The sequence below is a fragment of the Carassius carassius genome, chromosome 48 (assembly GCF_963082965.1).
Source record: "Carassius carassius chromosome 48, fCarCar2.1, whole genome shotgun sequence".
NCBI lineage: Eukaryota > Metazoa > Chordata > Actinopteri > Cypriniformes > Cyprinidae > Carassius > Carassius carassius.
This window is the reverse complement of record NC_081802.1, coordinates 11,534,132-11,558,590: the sequence shown is the minus strand read 5'-3', so window position 1 is coordinate 11,558,590 and position 24,459 is coordinate 11,534,132. Positions and strand designations below refer to the sequence as shown.

At 37.0% G+C, this 24,459-nt stretch overlaps 1 protein-coding gene across 3 annotated transcripts in view; it reads left to right on the top strand.

Annotated features, from left to right (window-relative positions):
* Positions 1 to 24,459, top strand: part of nr5a2 (nuclear receptor subfamily 5, group A, member 2) — a 58,055-nt gene that overhangs the window by 11,936 nt on the left and 21,660 nt on the right. For all 3 annotated transcript variants that reach the window (XM_059544105.1, XM_059544104.1, XM_059544106.1), the window contains exons 4-5: positions 1,471 to 2,165; positions 21,553 to 21,672. In XM_059544105.1, the coding sequence (XP_059400088.1) occupies positions 1,471 to 2,165; positions 21,553 to 21,672 (815 nt within the window). The remainder of the gene's footprint in view (positions 1 to 1,470; positions 2,166 to 21,552; positions 21,673 to 24,459) is intronic.

Sequence of the window (24,459 nt, the reverse complement as noted above, 5' to 3'; positions counted from 1 at the left end):
GTGGTTCTTGAGACCGGTGAGTGTTGCTCATTTCCCAATCACTCCACCGGCCTAGCTCTGTTCCCATGGCACTAGGCCCCGCCCCACTCGTCACATTCGTGCAGCCCTAGACTGAACTGTGTTAGTGTCTGTGTGTCATTGAAACGCAAAATTAGCTGCAGCCAAGTGACTTTGTGCGACCCACCTTGTTCCATTCCGTGACCCACGAGTGGGTCGCGACCCACAGTTTGAAAACCCCTGGCCTAACGAGTGGCGGTCAAGTCGAAAACACGTCTATGAACGCATGCTCTCTGCATATGCTGCTGTGTGTTTAACGCGCTGCTGAAACCTCCAGCCATCCACCTGCCGACAACGTGAAGCATAAAAGAGAAATAATTAAGCATAAATAATTAACATGGGACCCAGCAGACGAAAGTGGAGTCTACTGCCCTGTGGCAGGGATCAGAGTTGCTTCCAGGCAATGGCGCTCTCTTCATTTATTTGCCATAATGATGATCTCGCCTGCTTGACTTCATCTCGATTCAGTTTAATATTGAATCATTAGCACCATTTCTCTCTCAATTGTGTCCTGTGGCTCGATTACGTTGAGTTCGCTCTTGGTCTGGCTTTGAAAAACGTGTCACATGGGTCGCAACACAAACTAAGTGAAATTCACACATGAAAATTACACTGATTGCTTGTAGCAAATAAGTAACTAGGCTATGAAAGTGTGTGATCAGTTTAAAGGCTTCTCTGTTGTGGTACAAATCAATTAAATCTGTGTACCAAACTACAAAAACTATTGAATGTAAGTCTATTGATGTAAAAATAGTTGTGGTTTTGTATACTTAACAAAGTTACTAGAAGTAGTTTGCCAGTTACTCCCTTGAAATGTGTAAACACTCTGGTGCTTTCAAAACAATCTGTTTAAGAAATATGAACAGACCGACATAGTAATGACTCAACCAATTGTTTGAGTTGGGGGCGGGGCTATCTGTTTGATAAGGCCAATGACAGAACTGTTGTAAAACAATGGCAGAATTGAAGAATTCTCTCTCTCTCTCTCTCTCTCTCTCTCTCTCTCTCTCAAAATGCCTGTTAAGTCAACATGAAGTTTCTCTTGATACAATTGAATTTTAAGATAGAAATGCAGTTAATAGTTATTTACATTTCTTTGAATTTAAATTCATTTGAATTCTACTTCTTTAAATTTGCAGAATTCCAATTCTGCGTCCTGTTTACTACCTAAATTCAAACTGAACTGAAATACAGGAATAGAATGTGGTTTTAAATGGCATTCCCAATACAATTCTGAATATCGCACAACCTGCAATGGAACCAGTCATCACTTCTGCAATTCCGTTTCATGACACTAGTGGCACAGAAATGACACATTTCATCTTTTATTTCAGTTTTTTTTCTAAAAAGGCAGTTCTGTGATTTCCTAATGAACTGATACCTGACTCATTTTGTGTTTTGTGCTTCTATAAGCTGTGAGGGCCGATCGAATGAGAGGAGGTCGCAACAAGTTTGGCCCCATGTACAAACGAGACCGGGCACTCAAGCAACAGAAAAAAGCCTTGATCCGGGCCAATGGACTCAAAATGGAGGCCATGACACAAGCCATGCAAATTGTCCCAGCAGACCTCACCATTACCTCTGCCATTCAGAACATCCATTCGGCCTCCAAGGGGCTTCCACTGAGTCACCACCATCATCACCACCATCATCACCACCACCACAGCTCCTCCAGTGCAGGCCTTCCACCTGCAGACTTTGACCGCAGTCCCTTCGTCACCTCGCCAGTCAGCATGGCCATGCCGCCGCACGCCGGAGGACTGCAGGGTTACCAGGCGTACGGCCACTTTCAGAGCCGCACCATCAAGTCAGAGTATCCCGACCCCTACACAAGCTCACCGGAGTCCCTCATGGGCTACCCATACGTAGAAGCCTACGCAGGTGGATCACCACCCACCTTCCCTCACCTGGTGGTGGAGCTGCTCAAGTGCGAGCCGGACGAGCCCCAGGTGCAAGCGAAGATTCTAGCTTACCTCCAGCAGGAGCAGGCCAGCCGAGGCAAGCACGAGAAGCTCAACACTTTTGGCCTCATGTGCAAGATGGCTGACCAGACACTGTTCTCCATTGTAGAATGGGCCAGGAGCAGCGTCTTCTTCAGGGAACTGAAGGTACGTGATACTTGACATTTACTTGCGAAAATGTCAAGTGATCTGAAAGCATTTTACATTGCATTGGGAATCAGCATGGATGTCTGTTTGCCTACAATACAGTATACTTCTCTGAAAATACCAGAACGGTGGTGTTCCACAAATAGAAGAACAACTGAAGTTGCTGAAAATTTACTCACTCTCAGGCCATCCAATACAGTATGTAGATGAGTTTGTTTCTTCATCAGAACAGAGTACTGGAGAAATTCAGCATTACATCACTTGCTCATCAATGGGTCCTCTGTGGTGAATGGGTGCTGTCAGAATGAGTGTCCAAACAGCTGATAAAAGCATCAAAAGTAATCCACACAAATCCAGCCCATCAGTTAACGTCTTGTGAAGCAAAAAGCTGCATGTTTGTAAGAAACGGAGAATACAATGATGAGCAAGTGATGTAAAGCTAAATTTCTCCAAATCTGTCCTGATGAAGAAACAAATATATCTTGGATGGCCTGAGAGTGAGTACATTTTTAAATCTTTTAACAATGGGTGGTTCCTGATTGGCTGTTAATGCTTTTATTATTCATCAGTATCAAATAAAACAAAGCCTTAAAGTTTTCCAGCATACTTAACACTACAGTACACTAGTTGAACTATCAGTATGAATGAGACAAATGTTGTCATTTGACTGGACAGCTAATTAGTTCATAGTTTTACATAAATAATGACAGAGTCTCAGGCCTGTTAGTCACGACTTTTTGGGGTGGCCTGAAAAATACTTTATGTATTTGTTGAGTATTTCAAATGATGTATTGACACAGTGATCTATAATTGACAGTTTATTACACCAGCCGCAGAGGCCAGTCAGATGTCGTTTATTTTTTATTTTCAGTTGTTTTAACAGTTTTTTTTCCACACACATCTGTCTGACTGAAATATTGATGGGATTGAGAAGACTGTGAGGGTTTTAGTAACTCGTGCATGTCTGCCTTCGTGAAAGATTTTGGTCATGAGCATGCTGTATTTTACCTGCCCGTGACATGTTTTGATATGCCACTGAGAAATCTGACAGCACACAATTCAAATCATTCATTTTGTGCTCTGAGAGCTGCAGGCGCCTTATTGTTTTCCTCTCATCATTTTCAATAGCTCATGAAATGTACTAGAATTCATTTATACTGAGGATCGACCTACAGTATATCTGAAATATATAGTGGATTCTGACGCTGTTGTGATATTGTCATAATTATTTATTCTGGAAATCTCACTTTCGGATTATTGGAGTGAACATCCGCTTTAAATGTTTTGATATCTGGACATTCAGCCAAAGTAAAGTGTCACTGACGTCTGTGACTCCATTAGCACCTCTCGGGATTTTACAGTAATTGTTGATGACTAAAAGAAAAAATATAAGTAGCAAATCATTTTTTTTTTTGTTATAGAACAATAGGTTTTTGCTGTTTTCACACAGTCAAATTAGTTTTCTTAATTCTTTATCCACCATTTTTTAATGTTACATGTTTCTCTATAACAAATTTATATGCAAATGTTTTTTTTTTTTTTTAAAACATATTTTGTTGGTCAAAAAGGAACTAAAATTCTGTTTTCATGCCTTTGTTATAAAGCTGAATGTTAAGCTCTGAATGTTACCCTGTGCTCTTAGCTATAGAGCTTTATTATCCCTTCTCGGACTCTTTAGCTCAAGCATTGTATTCCCACTTTAGCATGGATTAGCATTTGTGTATGGCTAATTGCTGTCTGTATCATTTACCTTTCATTGTGTTTGCACTTCACCTTTTGCTGCGGTGGAGTAGCTTCCCCTCGATGTTATGACTACTTTTTCGCCCCGGCTAATTGTTGTACACAATAGCTGTTAAAAGAGACAAGGGCGTAGCTGTCAAATTAAACATTAGTAGTCATAGTGTGGCAGTGAAGTTGTAACTAGCGCAGCTCTCATGTGCCCTCACTAAATCATACGCTGGAGTGTTAATGAAAAAGACACACACACAAAAAAAGGTAGCACTAGAAAATCTGACCCCACTCCTGACTCTAATTAGTGAACACTTGTATGGCTTTGTTACCCACGGAGCTTTGTGATGCTGATGGAGGTTTTTCCCACATAATGTTGCGTTTTTAACAAGCTTCATATATCAAGAGCTCAAATAATGCAGGAACATCAAAACAAGAGCTATATATTCAGGTTTAATGGCATAGAAATGCAGTAAATGGATGCTGTGAAAAGCCTCCCCTCACATTTATTCATATTTACTTTTTTTTTTTTTATATATATTTCCTAGAATTTAGTGAGTCATCCATTTCTTAGAAGGTGCTCTGGATCAACATGCTAATAATTGAAATCAACAGTTTCATTAGCGATGCTACGCTAACAGTTTAGTATGTTTATATATCGGCACCTGTGTAAACAACCACTGCTAGCATATGCTAGCTAACACAACTGCTCGAAGAGAGCTCAAAAATGTAAAGTATGTAACCGAAACGACCTCAGACATCAATAAAAAAGCTTTATCTACTAGATGAACACAAAAAAAGGTGATTTGCTAATATTCTGCGAGCAAGCTAATAACAAAACGGTGGGTAGCATATAATAAACACAGGAAATACAAGTGAATATAAGGCTTGTCTGGGAGGGTGGTGAGTCGGCTATAAATATAACTACATTTACAGCGCTATTATTAGCCTCGTAAGAACAAAAGAATTTCTCTCGTAATAGAGCTGGGTGCGAAACGTCTGCCAAGTGTTTAAAGATTTAGTTTCCATAAGTTGGACTTCGGTTACAGCTCTCATAAATATCTGGTCATGATGGGATCTCTGAAGAGAGCTCACTATTGTGTTCAGACACGAAAAAAACCAAGAGGAACTTTCCAATGGCCATTTCTTACACTTAGTAAGGGCCACAGTAAAGCTGTAAAATTTAAGAAAAGAGGGAGAGGTGAAAAATTCGCTTAGCTACCAACCGACTACAGACATGAGATATATTTGGCAGCAAAAAACTGTTTTAGGAGACTTTTACTTTTATAAAGAATGATATATAAAATATTAGTACGATAGTGTAAATAATAGTACTCTTCAGAGGCACAAACTGAGCAAATAATATGCAATGTAGTACAGTTGCTGATATTTATATGCCCAAAATATAAGATGAAATTTTGATTAATTGCTAATTTTGTTATTAATTGCATGTTATACAAATGCTTGGCGTATGCATCATCGCGTGTTTGAAGGTGCGTGCCAGCAGCATCCCTGTCGTCTGGCTGGTTTGTCATGCTAAGGGTGGGAGTCATGTTTAGCGGGTGGGGGGGGGAAACAGATGCAACCTTCCCAGTGTTTGCATTGACAATATGAGCTGGTATGAGGCCTGTGTGCGTGCTTGTCCTCCCCTGGCTCTGTCGTTAGCTGCCCGGCCCATAACGTGGAGAGTGATTCGCATCCATAGAGAGATCACCCTTTCATTGTGGATGGCGGGCTATTGTTTAACGGATGGGATGCGTGCACTTCTTTTTTTCCTCGGCACACAATGGCATTAAAACACACAGATTCACCACAGGCTTAATCGTTCTAGTGAGGATTCCTGCGTCTTTTCTGTCCGCGGCACAATGTACTTGGGTAAACTTAATCACCGCAGATATTGTGCCACAAATGTACTGTCTTAAATGTAGTCCTCCGAGCTGATAAAAGTCATCCGTGCAAAACTTACAATACCCTGACTTGTGGCGCCAATATTTATTTTTATTCTTTCACGGCTGCTCGGGGACTGTTAGCCATTTTTTTCGCTCTCTCCCTCGTTTCTCTCTCTCTCTTTCTCGACAGTGAAATGAATGACAATACCAGGTCTGCCATTAAGTAAAGCAGCAGTGTATTAGGGCCTTGTTCTCCAACCTGCACCCAGCCGTGAGACTCGTGCTTATTGAAAAAGCAGCTGCGAGGAAAGAGAGGACAGGGTCTGTGGCTGCCCATCACTTCCTATGGCACGTTCAGTGTTACAGTGTCTAGATGGTCACCATTCATTCAAGCTAGTGTCTGGCTGGGAATTTTTAAAAAAGTATTTAATTATGCAATGTATAATTTTTTTATTTAAACTCTGAGCTTCTAAACCTCATAGTAAAACCTATTTACATATAATTATTTTTACAGGTATTTAATGCTTTCAGAAATTCCCATACTATGTTAAATACTATATTCTGCAGAAATAATAAGAGTAGTTACTTCAGGCAATTAAGTCAATTAAAAAGGCTGAATGAATTTCACTGCATTAAATGAAATAAAATATAACAAAACAAAACAAGTGGCATCTGCAAACAGAATGTTTTATATTTATTTATTTATTTTTCACATAAGTTTCCTTATGTAAAGTATGTTTTGCATGAGAAGTGTTTGCACTCTTTTTCTTTAAAATATGCATATTGGTTTGATGTTTTCCAATAACGTTCCTGCATTTTTTTTTGTACACTAATGTTGAAAAGTTTGGGGTTAGTAATTTTTTAATTAATACCTTTATTCAGTAAAAATGTGTTAAATTATTCTTAAAAAAAAAAAAAAAGGTACAGTAAATATTTCAAATAAATGCCATTCTTGTAAACTTTCTACTCATCAGAGAATCATGTAAAAAAAAACAAAAAAACTCATAAGTTTCCATAAAAATGAGCAGCAAAACTGTTTACAGCATTGATAATAATAAGAAATGTTTTTTGAGCACCAAATCAGCACATTATACTGATCATGTGACACTAAAGACTTGAGTAATGATGCTGAAAATTCAGCTTTGACATCACAGAAATAAATTACATTTCGAAACACGATCAAATAGAAAACAGTTATTTTAAATTGTAATAATATTTAACAATATAACAGTTTTTACTGTACTTTTGTTCAAATAAAAAACACCTTGGTGAAAATAAGAGACTTTTAAAACATGTAGTGTAAGTGTAATACCTTTTGAGACTATTGCATATTAATATATTATGCTGTGTTCATTTCAGATCGACTTTGAGAGGAATACTTTCACCCTCCATTAATATTTTTATGCTACACATCGCTTTTCCTCATTCTGTTCCGTTTCTGTTAATCCGCCAGTCCAATTTCAGAGGTTCATGTCAGAGACTGTAATTTCCGTGGCCGTCGTATCTGCAGAAATTAATAAGGCGTTGCGGTCGTGAACTTGTGCATGATTTATATCACCTCGACCCCAGCTTCAACTCCACATATACAACCCAGACGGGTCGCAGCGCCTCCTGCCCTCCCCGTGACTCACAGACGGCCTGAGGTCAAGCCAGCGTGCATCCTGACAAACAGCCTCGCTTGTGAGCAGAGATTTGTAAGCGTGTCCCTGATCCGCCGAATTTGAATTATTCCGCCCGAGCCTGCCGTCGCTTCACGTTGGCGTGTGGCATGGGGGGTTATTGTCACGAGGGGAGAGGGGGGCCGAACGAGCCCCAGAAGCAACACCAAGGGCAGGGGTGCATGGTGAAGGACAGGGGGGGAAACAGGTGGGAGGTTAATGGCCCCTGGACCGGATCCACCAGCAGCTCAGACTTGATATATGGGCTTTGGGCCTGGTGCAGGCATAGGCTTTCAAAGATATATTATTTCATTTGAGACGCAGCATTCTCATCCCTGCATTTGTCCACTGATAGATGATATCCACTGGCTGGGCAACAGCCACAACTGGAGATAGCTTGTGAGTTTTCATAAGGCCTGCTCCTGTACATATTTTCTCTCTTACTAATCTCCCATCTCTCCACTCTGCCTTTTTGGCAGGCTGTTTTTTTCCGCTATTTCAGTGGTAACAATATCTGTTTGATCAGAAGAGATGGGCAGCAGGAGACGTCCACAAAGGCCCTTTTTTCATTCATAAATAATGCACAATTGGACAAAAACTAGATGTCTTGTCATGAATTCTGGAAGAATGCGGTGTTTTGGCACTTCATAAATATTGCAGCAATGAAGTTCAACTTTTTGCCCCCTGAAGATACCAGGAAAATTTATAATAACACCGACATTCAAGGTGGATCACGGGAAGGTGGACGAGGAAAGTTGAATGTAAACATTAATTTATACACAGTCATGACTGATATTAAATCATTAAAACGATTACAAGCTTATTATTTGAGTCCATCAGTCAATAGTCTCACATTTGTCTGATTCACTTTAGCAGCAGATTCTGGACAAGAACCGCCTACGTGGACAGGAAGAGACAGTCTGACTGACATTTGAAGTGGCCAATCACTAATGAAGCCCATTTCTGCCTCGAAGTATAAAAAGCTTTAAATTAAAAATTAAAAATTTTAATTCATTTTAATTTCATTTATTTTCAATTTAAAAATTGTTTATCAATTTGCACTGGCTTCCAGTAGCTGCTTGCATAAAATTCAAGGCATTGATGTTTGCCTACAAAACTACCACTGGCTCTGCACCCATTTACCTAAATGTGTTACTTCAGACTTATGTGCCTCTAGAAGCTTACATTCTGGAAGTGAACGTCGCTTGATTGTGCCATCCCAAAGAAGCACAGTCACTTTTACAGACTTTTAAATTAAATATTCCCTCCTGGTGGAATGACCTCCCCAACTCAATCCGGGCATCTAACTACTTTTCTAATCTTTTTGTATTCTATTTTCTTTTCATTTATCATGCAATTGTATGTGTCTGTGTGTGTGTGTGTGTGTGTGTGTGTGTGTGTGTGTAAAGACCTCTAACACTAGCTTGCTCTTTTCTATCTGTTTTCTTTTTATTTATTATATTATTTAAAATCCCATGCTAGGTGTACTGTGTTAACCTAACTGAGACTTGTTATAGCACTTATATTTCATTGCTCTTTTTGTTGTTTTTGATTGCTTCCACTGTCCTCATCTGTTAGTCGCTTTGGATAAAAGCGTCTGCTAAATGAATAAATGTAAATGTAAAAAGCTAATTGTGGGTTTATATCCCACAAATTTCACAATTGTAACTTCATTTATTATTTAAAACTTAAAAAAAATGTATTACTCTTTTATTTATTAATTTGAAGCAAAAAAAACAGACCTAAATGTAAAGAAAATAGAATCTGGAGTTAGTGATCATTTCAAACAAACAACTAAATAAATAAACACAATCATTTTTGGGGGGTCAGTTTGGTGTCAGTAAGTATAAAAAAAAGAGGCTTTTTATTTATTATTTTTTTAACAAAAACTGACCTGAAAAATATAAAAGAAGCATTCAGAAATACTGATTATTTCTCAGAATCTCAGAAAAACTGAGAAAATTTTTTTTTTTCCACTTGATCAATAAAATACCGTTCTTTCAGTTTTTCAGGATTTAAGGAAATCCATTAATTATTTACATTTAAACGTACTAAAATAGAACAGTTATTTTAAATGGCAATAATATTTCAGAATATTACTATTTTAACTGTATTTGTAATCAAGAGACTCCAAAATTTTAAACTTTTTATGACTTAAAAATTGTGTAAAACAAAAATATTTATGTTGTGTCAAGATTTCTCGCCAATTTTTCCTAGTTTTTCTTCAGAAGTGCTCATTATAGCAGCCTGGTACCTTGTAAACAGGACTCTGTTTCCTGGAGGACTGATAAATGTGCATCCTGACTCCCTAAAGCTGCATATAAGTCAGCCAACCAGATCACAGCTCTTAAAACACGGCATCCACAGCTCTCTGTCACGGGGCATTGCATACAGAGCTTCCTATATGGCAGCTGAGGTCAGCTCCACTCTCTTTCTCCCTGAAAAATGCGTCCTGCACCCTCAAGGCCTAACCGGGCGAAGGAAGGAAGTGTGTACACTTGTTAAAAGGAGAGATTTAGGGTCTGAACTCCCCTCAGGGCCTGTGGGAGACTCCAGGGAGGGGTTTGGAGCGGACGGAGAAGAGTCTGTTCATCCACTTGTTGCTTTGATGAGGGATAAAAGCCTGTCATGAACTTCTAGGTCCTGCCCAGAAGCTGATGGACTCGTACCGCTGCTTCCAGTCCTTTAGTTGCACTCGGCAATGGGGTAAAAAGACAGAAATATGTTTAACATGGCTTCGCCATTTGTAAGCACTTTGTACTCCGGAAAGTGACAAATGTTTGATATAATCTTGTGGCGATTAAGGTAAAAGCCTTTTTTATTGGCGGCACTGGATGCTTGTTAAAACTAGGATTTAGAGTGAAGCCCCAAAACACCCCGATCAGACTGAGCCGACGGCTGATTTAAGCTAACAAATCAACTCAATCAGCATTTTCACCCCTTATGTACAAGTCCAAAAGTAAAAACGGCTGCGCATTTGCCCTCATAACCCGCAAATAGTTGCTTTATACCAAAATAGCATCTTGCAAAAAAAAAAAAAAAAAAAATATATATATATATATATTAAAAAAAAAATATATATATATATATATATATATATATATATATGTGTGTGTGTGTGTGTGTGTGTGTGAGTGTGTGTGTGTATATTTTACAAAATATATGTAATTATACTTCAATATCTGAAATATTTTTAATATTTAATTATATTAATATTGTTATAGAAATTATAATATTGCTTATTTTAATATATTATATTATTATATTACTTAATCTTAACAATCCTAGGTGTAAATTAGATATATACTCACATATTTAAAATCTAAAAAGTGTGTAAATATTATATATTATTTTTTTCTGTGTGTGTATATATATATATATATATATATATATTAGTAGTTACTGAATCCATATGCATGCAAAACATACATACAAATGCATTGATGCTTAAATATTTAGAATATTTTAGTATATATTAAATGTTTGTACATGCATATACACACACACTAAATATTTTCTATTACTTTTACTGTATGAAACGGACACAGTTGTTTTTGCTTTTTTATGTTGAGGTTTTTTCGTGTACCTAACACTTGTAAATTAAATTTGCACAGCAGCTGTAGTTTTGCACCTGTTTTCCGTAATGGGTTTGAAACATATCCATAAAATGCAAGCGCCAACTGAAACTCTAAAACTTTTTATGTGCACATTACAAAAGAGCATTTGTTTAATTGGCCCAGATCTACTGTTGTCCCGTCCTTCAGTGTTTAATTAACTTGTAGTAATTAGTACAGGCATGAGGTTTCTAGTATCTGATCTCAGCCTCGCTCTGTCAGCAGTTGTCTATGACCTCTATTTTCACATCTTATTTACTGCGGTCTATTCCGGACGCCCTGAAAGGTCCCAAAAACAATAGATAAGGACCGTGGTCAGAAATACGGGAGCGTGCAGGCTAGGCTTACACTTATATTTAAATGGACTGATGAACGGCATGTGTGATTCAGCTGGAGAACGTTAGATGCTGTTGCGTAGAAACGTTCACGAAGGCGTCAGAAAAAGACAAAGCCACCTGTTCATTAAACCGGCTTATATTTTTTATTTCTGCCTCACAGCGTAGGTTCGACTGGCATCGTCCTGGCACTTTTAAACGTTTCCAAACACATTACATCAATGCGCGTAACTTTCAGAATATTTTTCGTAATTACATTCTTTCTTTATCCTGACCCCCTGACGAAGATGAAAGGAAGCTTTCACCATTTCTGAACTACGGGAGAGGGAAATATTTCTAATTCGCACCAGGCCAACACTCCAGTAACTGACATGTTGACAGCGGTTTTAAAACTAGAGCGCATTACGTTACAATGGTGCAAGGCCAAAAATGGCACTATATGGACGTAATAGTTAAGGCAGTAATGTTTATCTCAGACCGTGTATGCAGGCCTTTGAGTTCTGTCTGTTCCTGTTTGTAAGGCTCAGTGAAGGAGGGTGGTCTACAGCGGCACGCGTCTGACACTTTATTTTAAAATATAAAATGTATTTAAAATAGAACTTTGGCACAATACCCATCTAGTGTTATCCAGTTCACTCTTTGTTAGGCTTAACCAAAGTGTGTCACTCATTACAAAGGTTTTGGCTCAAATCAAGTCATAATAATTATTTGACTAGAAAAAAATTATTTATATACTATGGTATTGATGAAATGTAATATATATACAGTACAGACCAAAAGTTTGGAAACATTACTATTTTTAATGTTTTTGAAAGAAGTTTCTTCTGCTCATCAAGCCTGCATTTATTTGATCAAAAATACAGAAAAAAAGTAATATTGTGATATATTATTACAATTTAAAATAATTGTTTTAAAATTTATTATACTTTAAATTATCATTTATTTCTGTGATGCAAAGCTGAATTTTTAGGATCATTATCACACGATCCTTTAGAAATCATTTTAATATGATGATTCACTATCAAAGTTGGAAACCGTTCTGCTGCTTAATAGTTTTTCAGAACATGTGATACTTTTTTAGGATATTTTGAATGAAAAGTTAGAAAAAAAAGAAAGAAGCTATGTTTTTAAAATATAAATATTTTGTAATAACAATATACACTACTGGTCAGTAATTTGGGGTCAGTAATTTTTTTTTCTTTTTTTAAATAAAATCAATACTTTTATTCAGCAAGGATTTGTTAAATTGATAAAAAGTGATAGTAAAGAAATTATATTATTAGAATATATATTATTATAATTTTTTTTTTTTTTTTTATAAATGCAGTTCTTTTGAACCTTTTATTCATCAAATATATTAGACAGCAGAACTGTTTCCAACACTCATAATAAATCAGAATATTAGAATGATTTCTAAATGATCATGTGATAGACTGGATGTTACATGAGACTGAAGGCTGGAGTAATGATGCTGAAAATTCAGCTTTGCATCACAGGAATATATTATTTTTTAAAAGTAAAGTTGTAATAATATTTCACAATATTACATTTTTTTCTGTATTTTTGATCAAATAAATGCAGGCTTGATGAGCAGAAGAAACTTCTTTCAAAAACAATAAAATAGTAATGTTTCCAAACTTTCGGTCTGTACTGTGTATATATATATAAAAATAAATATTTTAGTATTTTAGTATAATTATAGTAAATTAATAAATTTACAAATATTATTTATACAAATATTACAAATATTTATTAATAAATAAATTTTGTATTATAGTAAAATTATAAAAGTAATAAAATGTTGTTTGAATATATAAAATACAAACACACACATAATGTACAAATACATACTTTTTCTTACATTATTATATTATGGCAATATATGGCAATATATACTGCATTTAGATTCAAAAATTATATTATGAATATTATGTGTGTGTATCTATAATGCTATCAACATAAATGACAAATATAATTACATTTAAAAAATACAAAAACAAAAAATGTGCATTTATTTATTATATTCATATAGTAAAAATTCAGTTCAGTTTTATTTGTTAGTAATCCATATTATACTTGCAGATAACTGAAAAAATAATTTTGGAACAATAAAATGTCCTCTAGAACTATTATTTGCTATTTTGATATATTATACGCTAATATTACCAAATTCATCCTATTAGTCTGGTGAATGTATGTAAATGCATTCAAAAGTTAAATATATATATATATATATATATATATATTAATAACATTTGAACAATACTTACTTAAAAATCCCTCCCCTTCCCCCCTCTATCTAACTATTAAATATATATTTTACTGTATTATCACTTAATCCAAATGCATGCAAAGGTTACTCCTTGATGGCAATTAAATGCATCACTGATACATAAATATTTAGAAAAGCTCCTCTAAATAGGGTTTAAAATGAATGAAATGCCTGAATGTAAATATACATTGAGAGATCAGCTGTTCTTTTTGTTCTCAATAAAACAGATGATGCCGTTACTAATGCGTTGTGTCAGACAGACAGATGCATAAAGCCACTCTGGTAGGCGACTGCATCTCCCAGCTAAATAATACAGGAGCACTGGCCTACCTGGAGCCATTTCCCAACAGAGCCAATCAAGAGTCATTTCCTGTTGTCTGTCAGCGTGTCACACAAAAGCCATAAATATTGACAGCCGTCGCCAATAAAGACCCCCATAAATCGAGGAATTGAGGGGAAAATATGGCACGGGGAGAAATAAAATCAAATAAAACTACAGCGATCATTCTAAACACGAGACACCGCGTGTGAATGTGTGTGTGCGGCGTGCAGATGGAGAAACTCGATCGATTTGGGCTCGACGTGGCGTGCACAACTCATCGTGAATTTGGAGAGCATTATTTTCGTTGAAAGTCGTTGAAAGGGGGGATGGGGTAAAGTAGCTTCAGAGAGCCTTCCTTCCCATGACTGCATGTATATTAGGAGTCTAATGTTCAGCTGAATAATTGATCAGGGCTGCTGTGTTTTTGATAATTAGTTGATAGCTTCTTAGCTTTAAGCCTTCCGATCCAATGAAAATAAAGAAGTAGACTTTTTAATGTGAATTGTTTGAAACCGCTGCTCAGATGGACTTGATAAAAGGCCTAAGGTTTGGATAAGTTTTGTTTTGTTATGTTCTCATAACCTAATTTCATCCTTCCATACTCTCTGGATTGTGCTGTTGCTCAAGAGACTTATTATAGTTTTGCAAAGCATGCTGAGCGAAAAAAAGGTTGTGGTTTTATTATATATCACTTCATTAATGAAAGGCTGCCACTTTACTCTTCATGAATGAATTAAATGAATTAGTCTTTAATCATAGCATCTAAAAGTAACAGAAAACCCTTCAGGAAAATACATAAGGACATATACAGTATATGTACGTTGCAGTGCTTTGTTAATTACTATAATTTTCTAGTGGTATGTGGCAATATAGCTTTATATTGATGATAGAAGAACCTGTTTCAGTTTCATTCTGAAAAGATACACAGTAAGTGTCCTTGAAGTAGAATAAGACTTCTGGCACCATAACATGGCACAGCAGGTGCAGATTTTTTCTTTTTTTCCCCTTTATTTTTTCAAATCCCAGCAATAATAGAGCCACTGAAAGCTATACACCTGATCTCTTTCAGTGCGTCTGTCTGAATTGGAATTTGGAATATAAAATTGTCAACTTCTGCCATCTTCTATTATAATTAGAAGTAGTGATAGACTGATATATGATGGCTGCTAGGATTAGTAAATAAATAATAAAGTAAAAAATATTTGTAAAATGATTTTAAAATATTATTACACCTTACAAAATGAATTAATATTTATATATAAATTTGTAATTTAAAGATTTGTAAATATGTTCAATATAATTAAAAAATGTTGTACATATTAACTAATATATATATATATATATATATATATATATATATATATATATATATATATATATATATAAAAGCATGTGATCAGCGATTAAAAAAGCCATATGTGTTGAGCACTAATTAGAAGCAGCATTTATAGTCTCATTCATCTCCGTGAGGTTTGACATGTCCCACTGAACTCGATGTGTGTTGTTTTTATTGTGGGATGACTCCGATCAAACTCTGGGTGTTTCACAGGTCAAGAGTCACACTCTTGAGTGTGTTAATGCAGTCACCGTGGGAAGTGATCAATCTCTATTCCCCGTCTCGATCGATTAAAAAAACACCCCTCCTGCAGCCCCAGCATCGGCCAGCCGCTCCACCGAGTAGCTCGGTGTCCACTTGCTGGCCTTGGACAAGTCCCAAACCTGCTCACCTGCGCACTAACACATGAATTATGGGCATCTGTTTATCCCCCCTCACAGAGACACTCGGAGAAAGAATACCAAGAGCTCTTTACAGATTTAGCTACTACAAGGAATGCAAATGTTTTCCCAAAGATATTTTATGACATCTCAATTTACATAGCTGTCAGGCTCACAGTGAAAGCCTACATAATCTATGTGTCCCATGCACACGACATCACTGGGACAAGATTACAGAATGAATAGTTTGCATTGCTGAGAGTCGGTTTCTGCGTCCAGCCTTTCTTAGACCGCTGTAAAAACACCACACGCAACACACAGTAGCTAAACATTTCGAACACATATTAATAATGTCGCTGTGAACCGACACGGTTTCGAAAACCTATTTCAGATTTAAATATTTCATTTACTCTCCCTTATGTCCTTCCAAGCCCTTGTGATTTTTGCTTCTGTTGAACACGAAATTAGATATTTTGAAGAATCTTAGCTGCGGCGATTTTCCATAATGAAAGCATTCGCCATAAATGTGGTCCATACGGCTACTGCTCTATATTACAAATTTTTTTAAAGTCATACAGTAGATTTGCTTGAGGGAAACACATTGAAAACAAATTGTGATCCAGTAAAAATCATTCCCTCCACCTCAACTTACTAGAAACACAAAAATCATGATTTTTATTAGGACATTTTTGGAACTTCATATCCCTCAGTGTCGATATCCTTTGATTATGTGGAATTATAGATCATTAGTACACATTAGTGTACATTAGTACGCATTAAAACACTCTTTCACTAGGCTTTATCCAATTTGTAGCAATATCGGACTCTAAAATAAGGCCAGAGAGAGAGTGCCAGAGGAGCACATGTATGAAGCAATGCGGCCACAAGCGGCTGGTGGCCACCTGCTCAAAGTCCCGGCATGCTTATCAGACCCCCTGGCAGCAAGAGAGCAAGTGAACAAACAGAGGCGCTGCCATGACAAACAAGCTGGGAGATTTCCACAAGATCAGTGAAAAGCGAGGCCAAATAAACCAGGCCCTTCAGTCTCGAGCATCCAAAGCACGTCAAACCAGCTCCCACGGGACGGCTAAAGAGGAAACCAGAATGTGACACCTCAGCACTTCCTTTAGGGATTCAGGGACACCTAGATTATCTCCCATAAGTGTAACTGTACATTTATAGGTTTCCAAAAACTATTAGTGTTGATAAAGAGATCAACGAAGCATACGAAGCAGCTTTCGAACAAGCTAAATATGATTTCTTATTCCCCTGGTATGAAACTCATTCTTATTTGAATGACTGGATTTCGGACATGACATTTTTCTGAGCAATGGTAAATGTTACCAGCTCTAGCGATTTGACTCTCTAAAGTTAAACGGAAAATAAACAGAAGAAAAAAGCAGGGACCTAAGCCATATACACTCATGACTCTTTTGGCTTGGACCAGTAAGCACCCTCCCTCTTCATGTAATGATCAATTTCTTCTTATATAAACTGCTGTAAAAACAGTAGGGAAACATCTAACATCAAATACTATTTTTCAGCCCGGCAGAAAGGAAGTGCGCATAGCAGCGTATGAACAGATGTCCACAGAAGACAACTCAAAGCTCATGCCATTGAAGTGCACTTCAAACCTCACCTGTAGTTTTGCCGACCAGCAACGCTGATCTACATCCAAGAGGTCAAAACATTTCAGATGGGATTTTTTTTTTTTTTTTTTACCCCCTTGTATCATTTTTTTTCCTCTCTTCCTTGTATTTATGCAAATGTGACTGTGGACCGCACACTCACAGCCTGCCTTTAGTTGAAAATAAATCATTCATCTCATTCTGTTCATTAATGGGCACTCAAGGAGATTCTATTAATCTGTTCATTAGGGCACTTCAAAAACAACAAAAAAAAACTTATTAAAAGCAGTTCCAGCTGCGTTCGCTCGTTAATCGCACCTTAACAATGCTTGTGGCACACAGATTTGGCCATTTGGAGTCTTTTCTATTATCACGGGTCAACCCTTTCAGGCAGTGATGAATAAATATTACTTTTGGATATGCAACGAGACATATTTGCACAGCATTTTAATTAAGAATGAAGAAAAAAATATTGCAGGAATTCTTTGAAAGTAATCAGTGTATATTGTACATGGTACATGGCAGCTTCCTCAGTGCTGTTCAATGTGCTGTTGAGGCAGACAGGGTCTTAGGGTGTTCTTTAGGAGCAGGATGGGGCTCAGCAATTGATCTCTACATTGATCTAGCAATGCCTGTAAAGGAATTAAATTGGTTTCTTGGAGGATATGCATTTTTTATCATAGGAGAGAAGTAAAAGCTCTGATTTTGACAATTTGGAAGCACAGCACGTGAATAAATGCAAAAATCTGAGTTTTAGCTGTTGCACACCTTATATATCTGAGGGATGCAAGAAGAGTTGGTGTATTGTGAGATTTCAGTGTAGGTCAAGAGATTTGATGTTTAATTGCTTCTTATTCAGTCAAACAAAAGCTCAGATTCCTAATTCAATGTCTGTAGGACGAAATCAATAAGCATGTTTTTATTTGGCTGATCTCCAGGTATTTTTCCAGCATCTTACACCACCAGCTCATTTAGATAAACATTGACACATGATTGCCATCTTATTTTTAGCTTGTCATGATTATATAGCAGAATTTACAATCTGTGAGTCTGCCTGAGTTTATTCCTGTGATCCATGCTGGAAGAAAAATACTAATCACATCAACTGTATGACGGGCTTTAACATTAAAATACTGCATGTTTTGTCAGTGTTGCTGGGTGATCATTAATGATCAGCTCAAAACTGCCTAAACCCAGAATTATCAAAATAAGTCCAACATTTTTTAATTATAAATCCAGTTGTCAAATGATAAACCAAGATTGTCAAATTTTTCTTGTAATGTAATTGACAGATATTATATTTTTAAACAATTGTTATTTTCTTTGCAAATTGTTTGCAAAATAATTATTTCATAAACGGACAAAATTCAATTAAAGAATAGTTTCAATATTTCTTAAAAATAGTAAAAGTAGTTTTACGAACAATTTAAATGAATTCTGCTGATTTCACGAACAAGGTCCCATAAACATAATTTTTTTTTACATATTTGATAGCCATTTTTATAAAACATAGTTCATAATAACTTTTTTTCCCCTGTAAATTGCCAAATTTTGGAAGCAAATAGTGTTAATAGGATTTTAAAATTGCAAAAGTAGTTTTACACAATTCATTCTGCTCATGTTTGACTAATGAGGTCCAATAAATGATCACCTTTGTACATATTTGAGTGTCAATTGTGTAAATTATATATTTTCTTAAATTGCCCAATAAAAACCAACTTTTGTAGGTATAGGAGTAAAAAACATTCCAAAATGTTTGCATGCAATTCAACATTACATTTAAGAAAATTACTTATTTAAATAAAAAAAGTAAAACAATGCAATGCAAATGCTGATCACATTTGATAACGACTGTGTATCACACTATAAAGTAACTACCTCCAGTGTTAAAGGACGTCGTACTGTAAGTGAACACATAGCCGTGACAGTGCAAAGTGAAGGGAGCTGAGATGGAAACAGCAGTGTCAGACACACTTTAAAAGGTCAGAGATGCCTCACTGCCCATCTGACGTGTTTCTGGCAGCAGTGCAGGTCTGATGTGTCTTCCCCTGTTTTGACTCATGGCACCCTTGTCCCTGTTTGATGACCCAAAAGCGCCAAGCATCAGAGGCTCATGTTGGGACAAGGCCTTTGATGAGAATGCCTGTCAAAAAATGACCAAATTACAGGTTTCTTTGTAGTATTGGCATGTCTGGCTTGCATGAATTGAAACATGAGATGTGTTAACAATGCCAAACGCATATATTTGCTTCTTGGGCTTAAAACCCGGTCCTAGTATTTCAAACCTGAAGATATTATGTTAGAAATCAGGTCATACAGTATTGATTGTACAGTAAAATAGTTGATATAAGTGATCCAATGATATCAAACAAGAAGAGATTTAATTGGTTTTCTGAGGCTTTTGCTTCGCCGGATTTGGAAATCCATTCCTTCAATTGGTTTTGTAGCATTTGTTATCACTATGAGAGCAGCACAAACAAGAATCACAAGCAGTCAAAACAATCCGAACCAGATATCGATGGAGCCTCCCAAGGCAGTAAGAGGCATTTCATCCACGTTATCTTTGCCTTGAGAAACCACAAGTATTATTTTCACAACTCGCTGTTTTCACAAGTCTTCATAATCATTCATTTTCAGTACATTTCTGTATTGTCATGACACTTTTCTCACGGGTGAATTAAGAAATCAAAACCGTTTCATGTGTAGCTCTTCAGCTGTCCACAAAGAAACATGTAGCAGTTTGAAGAATAGTCGGACGGGGACTCATTTTCACTATTTTTCCTCATTCTTGCCGACATCAGATTGAAAGATCTCGTTTCACCTCTTGAGTTTAATAATTGACCAAGGGAGCCATGAGAACCCAGGAGGGTGACAATGAATGTGTTGTTGGAGCCGTTCAACTCCTGTGCCAGAGCGCTTCAATGTACGTGCTCCCAACTGCGCCACGCTAAACACGCTACTTAATCACAAAGGATAAATGAAGCTGTATCTCTTGACAAACAAATTAATTAACAGCGGCTGAAAAACTGTAACATTTGGTGAAGTTCACACGAGAACGACCTCTCACGACCTAAAGACCAATATTGATTTCCTACCGGCTGTCCGAACTACATACTAACACAGAGACACGAGTGTCGAAGGTTGAAATAACACTCAAATGACTGAACAACATCTTTTGTGAGTGAAAACCCAAAAAGATAAACATTTGTAAACTCCAGAATGTTGCATATTTGGCATATTAAATGAGAAACAAAAAATGTATGTACAACAGATCTTGATATTATCCATCTGAGATTGATTGATCATGATAGGTTGTCTCTACAGTACTGGTAAAAATTTGGAAATAATTAACATTTTGTAATATTTTTGAAGGAAGTCTCTTGCTCACTAAAGGCCCGTTCACAACAAGCAAGATAACTATAAAGATAACGATAAAGATATAGTTCTAAAAATCATTCTCAATATTAAAGAATAGCAGAGTCCACACTACAACTATAACGATAAAGGCACAGAGAAACGATATTGTTGGAATCATTTTCAATCATTGATTTTTTTCCAGCTGATGAAGGATACAAACATTGACAGCCAATCGAAATCCATCCTGCTATAACGAGCTCGAGGATTTAAAGCGGCAGACGCACGTGAATGAACCGACGATATCGTTCGCTGCTGTTTACGCTAATATCGTTATCTTTACAGTTATCGTTCTTGGTGTGAATGGGGCTTAAGGCTGTATTTATTTGATTAAAATGCAGTAAAAACAGTAGTCTTGTGAACTCTTTTTCTATTTTAATATATTTTCAAATTTGATTTATTCTTGTGATCAAAGCTGAATTTTCAGCACCAGTCTTCGGTGTCACATGATCCTTCAGAAATCATTCTAAAATGTTGATTTGTAGCTCAAGAAACCAAATCAAGATTGAAAACGGTTGTGCTGCGTAATATTTTAGTGTTAATGTGTTTCAAACACTTTTGACTGCTGGTGTACTGTATATAACATGATTATTGGGGTAGAGTTAGAAAAAATAGTAGAGCTTAATGAAATATGCTGAAAAGGGCCATTCTTTCAGGATTTTTCCCCCCTCAGATAATATACCCAAAAAAGGAAATCACTCAAAGATTATACAGTTAATCAAGGTTAAATTCAAAACTTTAAAGGATTTTAAACATGACCGCCTACTTGGATAAAGTTGTAATTTACCCACATTTGTTGGTCTCTTGTCAGGTTGACGACCAAATGAAGCTTCTCCAGAACTGTTGGAGTGAACTCCTCATCCTGGACCACGTTTTCCGGCAGGTGATGCACGCCAAAGAGGGCTCCATCCTCCTGGTCACGGGGCAACAGGTGAGCGTCTGCTTCAGTCTCCTCCATTTCTCCCCGTAGATCTCATCAGGCCTTTTTGCCAGAGTGGATCAACATCCTTTAAAGTGCTATCGACTGCAACGGCCACTCCATTAAAAATAGATTACGCTTAGGTATAAACTAATGTGGCCAGAATAATAAATTGTACACTTCTTATCAAGTGTGTGGTGAACGAATAAATAAAATGGTTGGTTAAGCATGCACGAGTCATCGCGGTGAAGAAGGGATGAGAGAGACAGAGAGATGGACAGGGAGGGAAAGCAGAAGATATGTATGATTTACCTCAGTCGTCTCTGAGGAACATCAGCTCAGCTGAAGTTTTCTGCACACGAGGACCTTTAATTCTGTCTTCGGCTGCAGCACATGCACACACACTTCCAGAAGATGTTTAAACTGCTTATGAATAAATATGCTTCTGTCTGCCTGTCAGTGAGGCTTGAGTTTAATTTTGAATTCTCTGTTTTCTCTCCTCCCGCTCCTGCTCAACAAAGTGATCTCCAACTGTAGTGAAAGCTCAAACACAGCCACTCGTGAATGGCAGAACTTTTTCCAAAGAGTTCACAGCTTATCAGAAGGATGTGTATTGAAACAGAAGTGAATTACAGGCGATAAATTATATGATAAATATGACAGCGATACGGAGAGGTCATCTAAGGATAAGAGCATAGTTCAAGAAATATATAATGGTGACTTTTCTTGGCCGTGGAAGAGCAATCTATGAGCACTAAAATCATGAACGTTTGTTAGATATCACATCGGGAGATCTGTGAGAGCTCACAACGCTCACTCTCTTTGATTTGTCTGGATTGCGAGAGCCCTGCGTAGCATGCCTGTGTTTGATTAGCGCGGTCTGGAGGAGGGTTGGGGGCGGGGTGGAGGAGGGCCAGACCTTGTTTGCATATTTTGCCTAATGAACAGCTGGTGCTGAAAAAAGCCTTTGGGGAAAGAGAAGACAAAGACTCAAACAGTTCATTACGTCCTATTATTCCAGAGCAGACTACTGACAGCACAGCCACACAACACACTCGCGCATGAACACGGGCTTATGCATTACAAACAAATGCTCTGCTAGTTGTTAAAGCAATCTTGGGATTCAGTAATTCAGTGTAATACAACTTCGAACTGGTGTGTAGTGCATATATAGTTTTAATTCTAGTTCGTATACATTTAGTTACTTCACAACACTGTCAGTGACTGTCAACTGAACTGTCCACTGTCTCTTATCTTGTTTGAGGACCTGTCACTGTTCTCCTTAGTGTTGGTATTGCAGCAAAGCACTGTGGGGGATCAGTCCTGAAGTGCTGTGACACATGACACTACATGGGCGGCTTTCCAATATGTCACAAACCTACATCTCTCCCTCCACCCCTTCTTTTGCTGTATCTACTGTATCTCACATTTAGGGCTGTCACGATTATGAAATTTGGCTGATGATTAATTGTCCAATAAATAATTGCGATCATGGCGATTAATTGTCTGTTTTAGGGCTTTGGCGATTAATTGCCTGTTTTAGGGCTTTGACGATTAATTGCCTGTTTTAGGGCTTTGACGATTAATTGCCTGTTTTAGGGCTTTGACGATTAATTGCCTGTTTTAGGGCTTTGTCAATTAATTGTCATACAAATTGTTGTGATTATTTAATTGAATCCCTTGTAAGTTGTCACTTGCAATAACACATTAATACACTTAAAGCCTTTAAATATTAAAGTCATTTATTAAATGAAAAATATGTATCTTTCAGAAATGTGTACATTTAAAGAAAAAATGTAAATGTATATGAAAGTATAAATAATAAAAACAATCACCATAAAGTTACCATAACACAAAAAGGACTGTCGTGTCAATATCTCAAACTAAAGTAAAATATAAATATATTTTACAAATTTGAAAATTCTGTAAATAACAGAAACAATGAATCACAAATATAAACTATGACCATAACAGAACAGGCCATAAAAGTCAAATTCTGAAACAAAAACAATCATGCTGATAGATTACGGGAAAGGAACACTAGCATGTTGACCTTTTCTGGCTTAAGACAGCATCTAACTGGGGTGACAATATTGCCAGCTGTACTGAACATTCTTTCAGAAGCAGTACTTGTTGCACAAATGCACATGTACTTTCTTGCCAACTTGGAAATCAAAGGAAACCTGGATTCATTGTCTTTCCACCACATCAGAGGGTCTGCCGAGTTATCTAGTGCTTCTTCCTGTAGGTACCTTGACAGTTCAGCATCAGCTTGCTCTCTTTTTGTTAAGCCATGTGTAGAAGGTTGAGCTTTTCTTTTCTGCAGCAGATCACACAGTCTCTTCTTTTTTGGAGGAGGTGCAGAAGATGTTGTAGGCACATCATCATCTGCTGCAGCTCTGTCAGACACTGTAAAAAGTAAAGGGGTAGCTTTTACCTTAAGCAGGATGTCTACCTAATATAACCCTTAAAAATTACTTTTGTTAGTGTAATCTTGTGTTGGTGTATATATACACTGAATAAAACCAGTTAATTTAGATTGCAGCATGAACATTTTTAGGTCATATTTTAGGTAAATATTTTACAGTGTACTTCCTACCTTGTTCAACATTGTGTCCTTCCTCTGTCATCTCCATTATCTCTTTTAAAAGCTGGCCTTTGGTTTCATCTATAATTGCAGCTTCAAAGTGGGCCCTGTATCTTGGATCAAGAAGGGTGGCCTTTCTCAGGAGCTCTTGAAGTGGAGCTGGGCTATACTTTTCATCAAGTACAGCGCACATTTTTTTCTTGATATTTGAA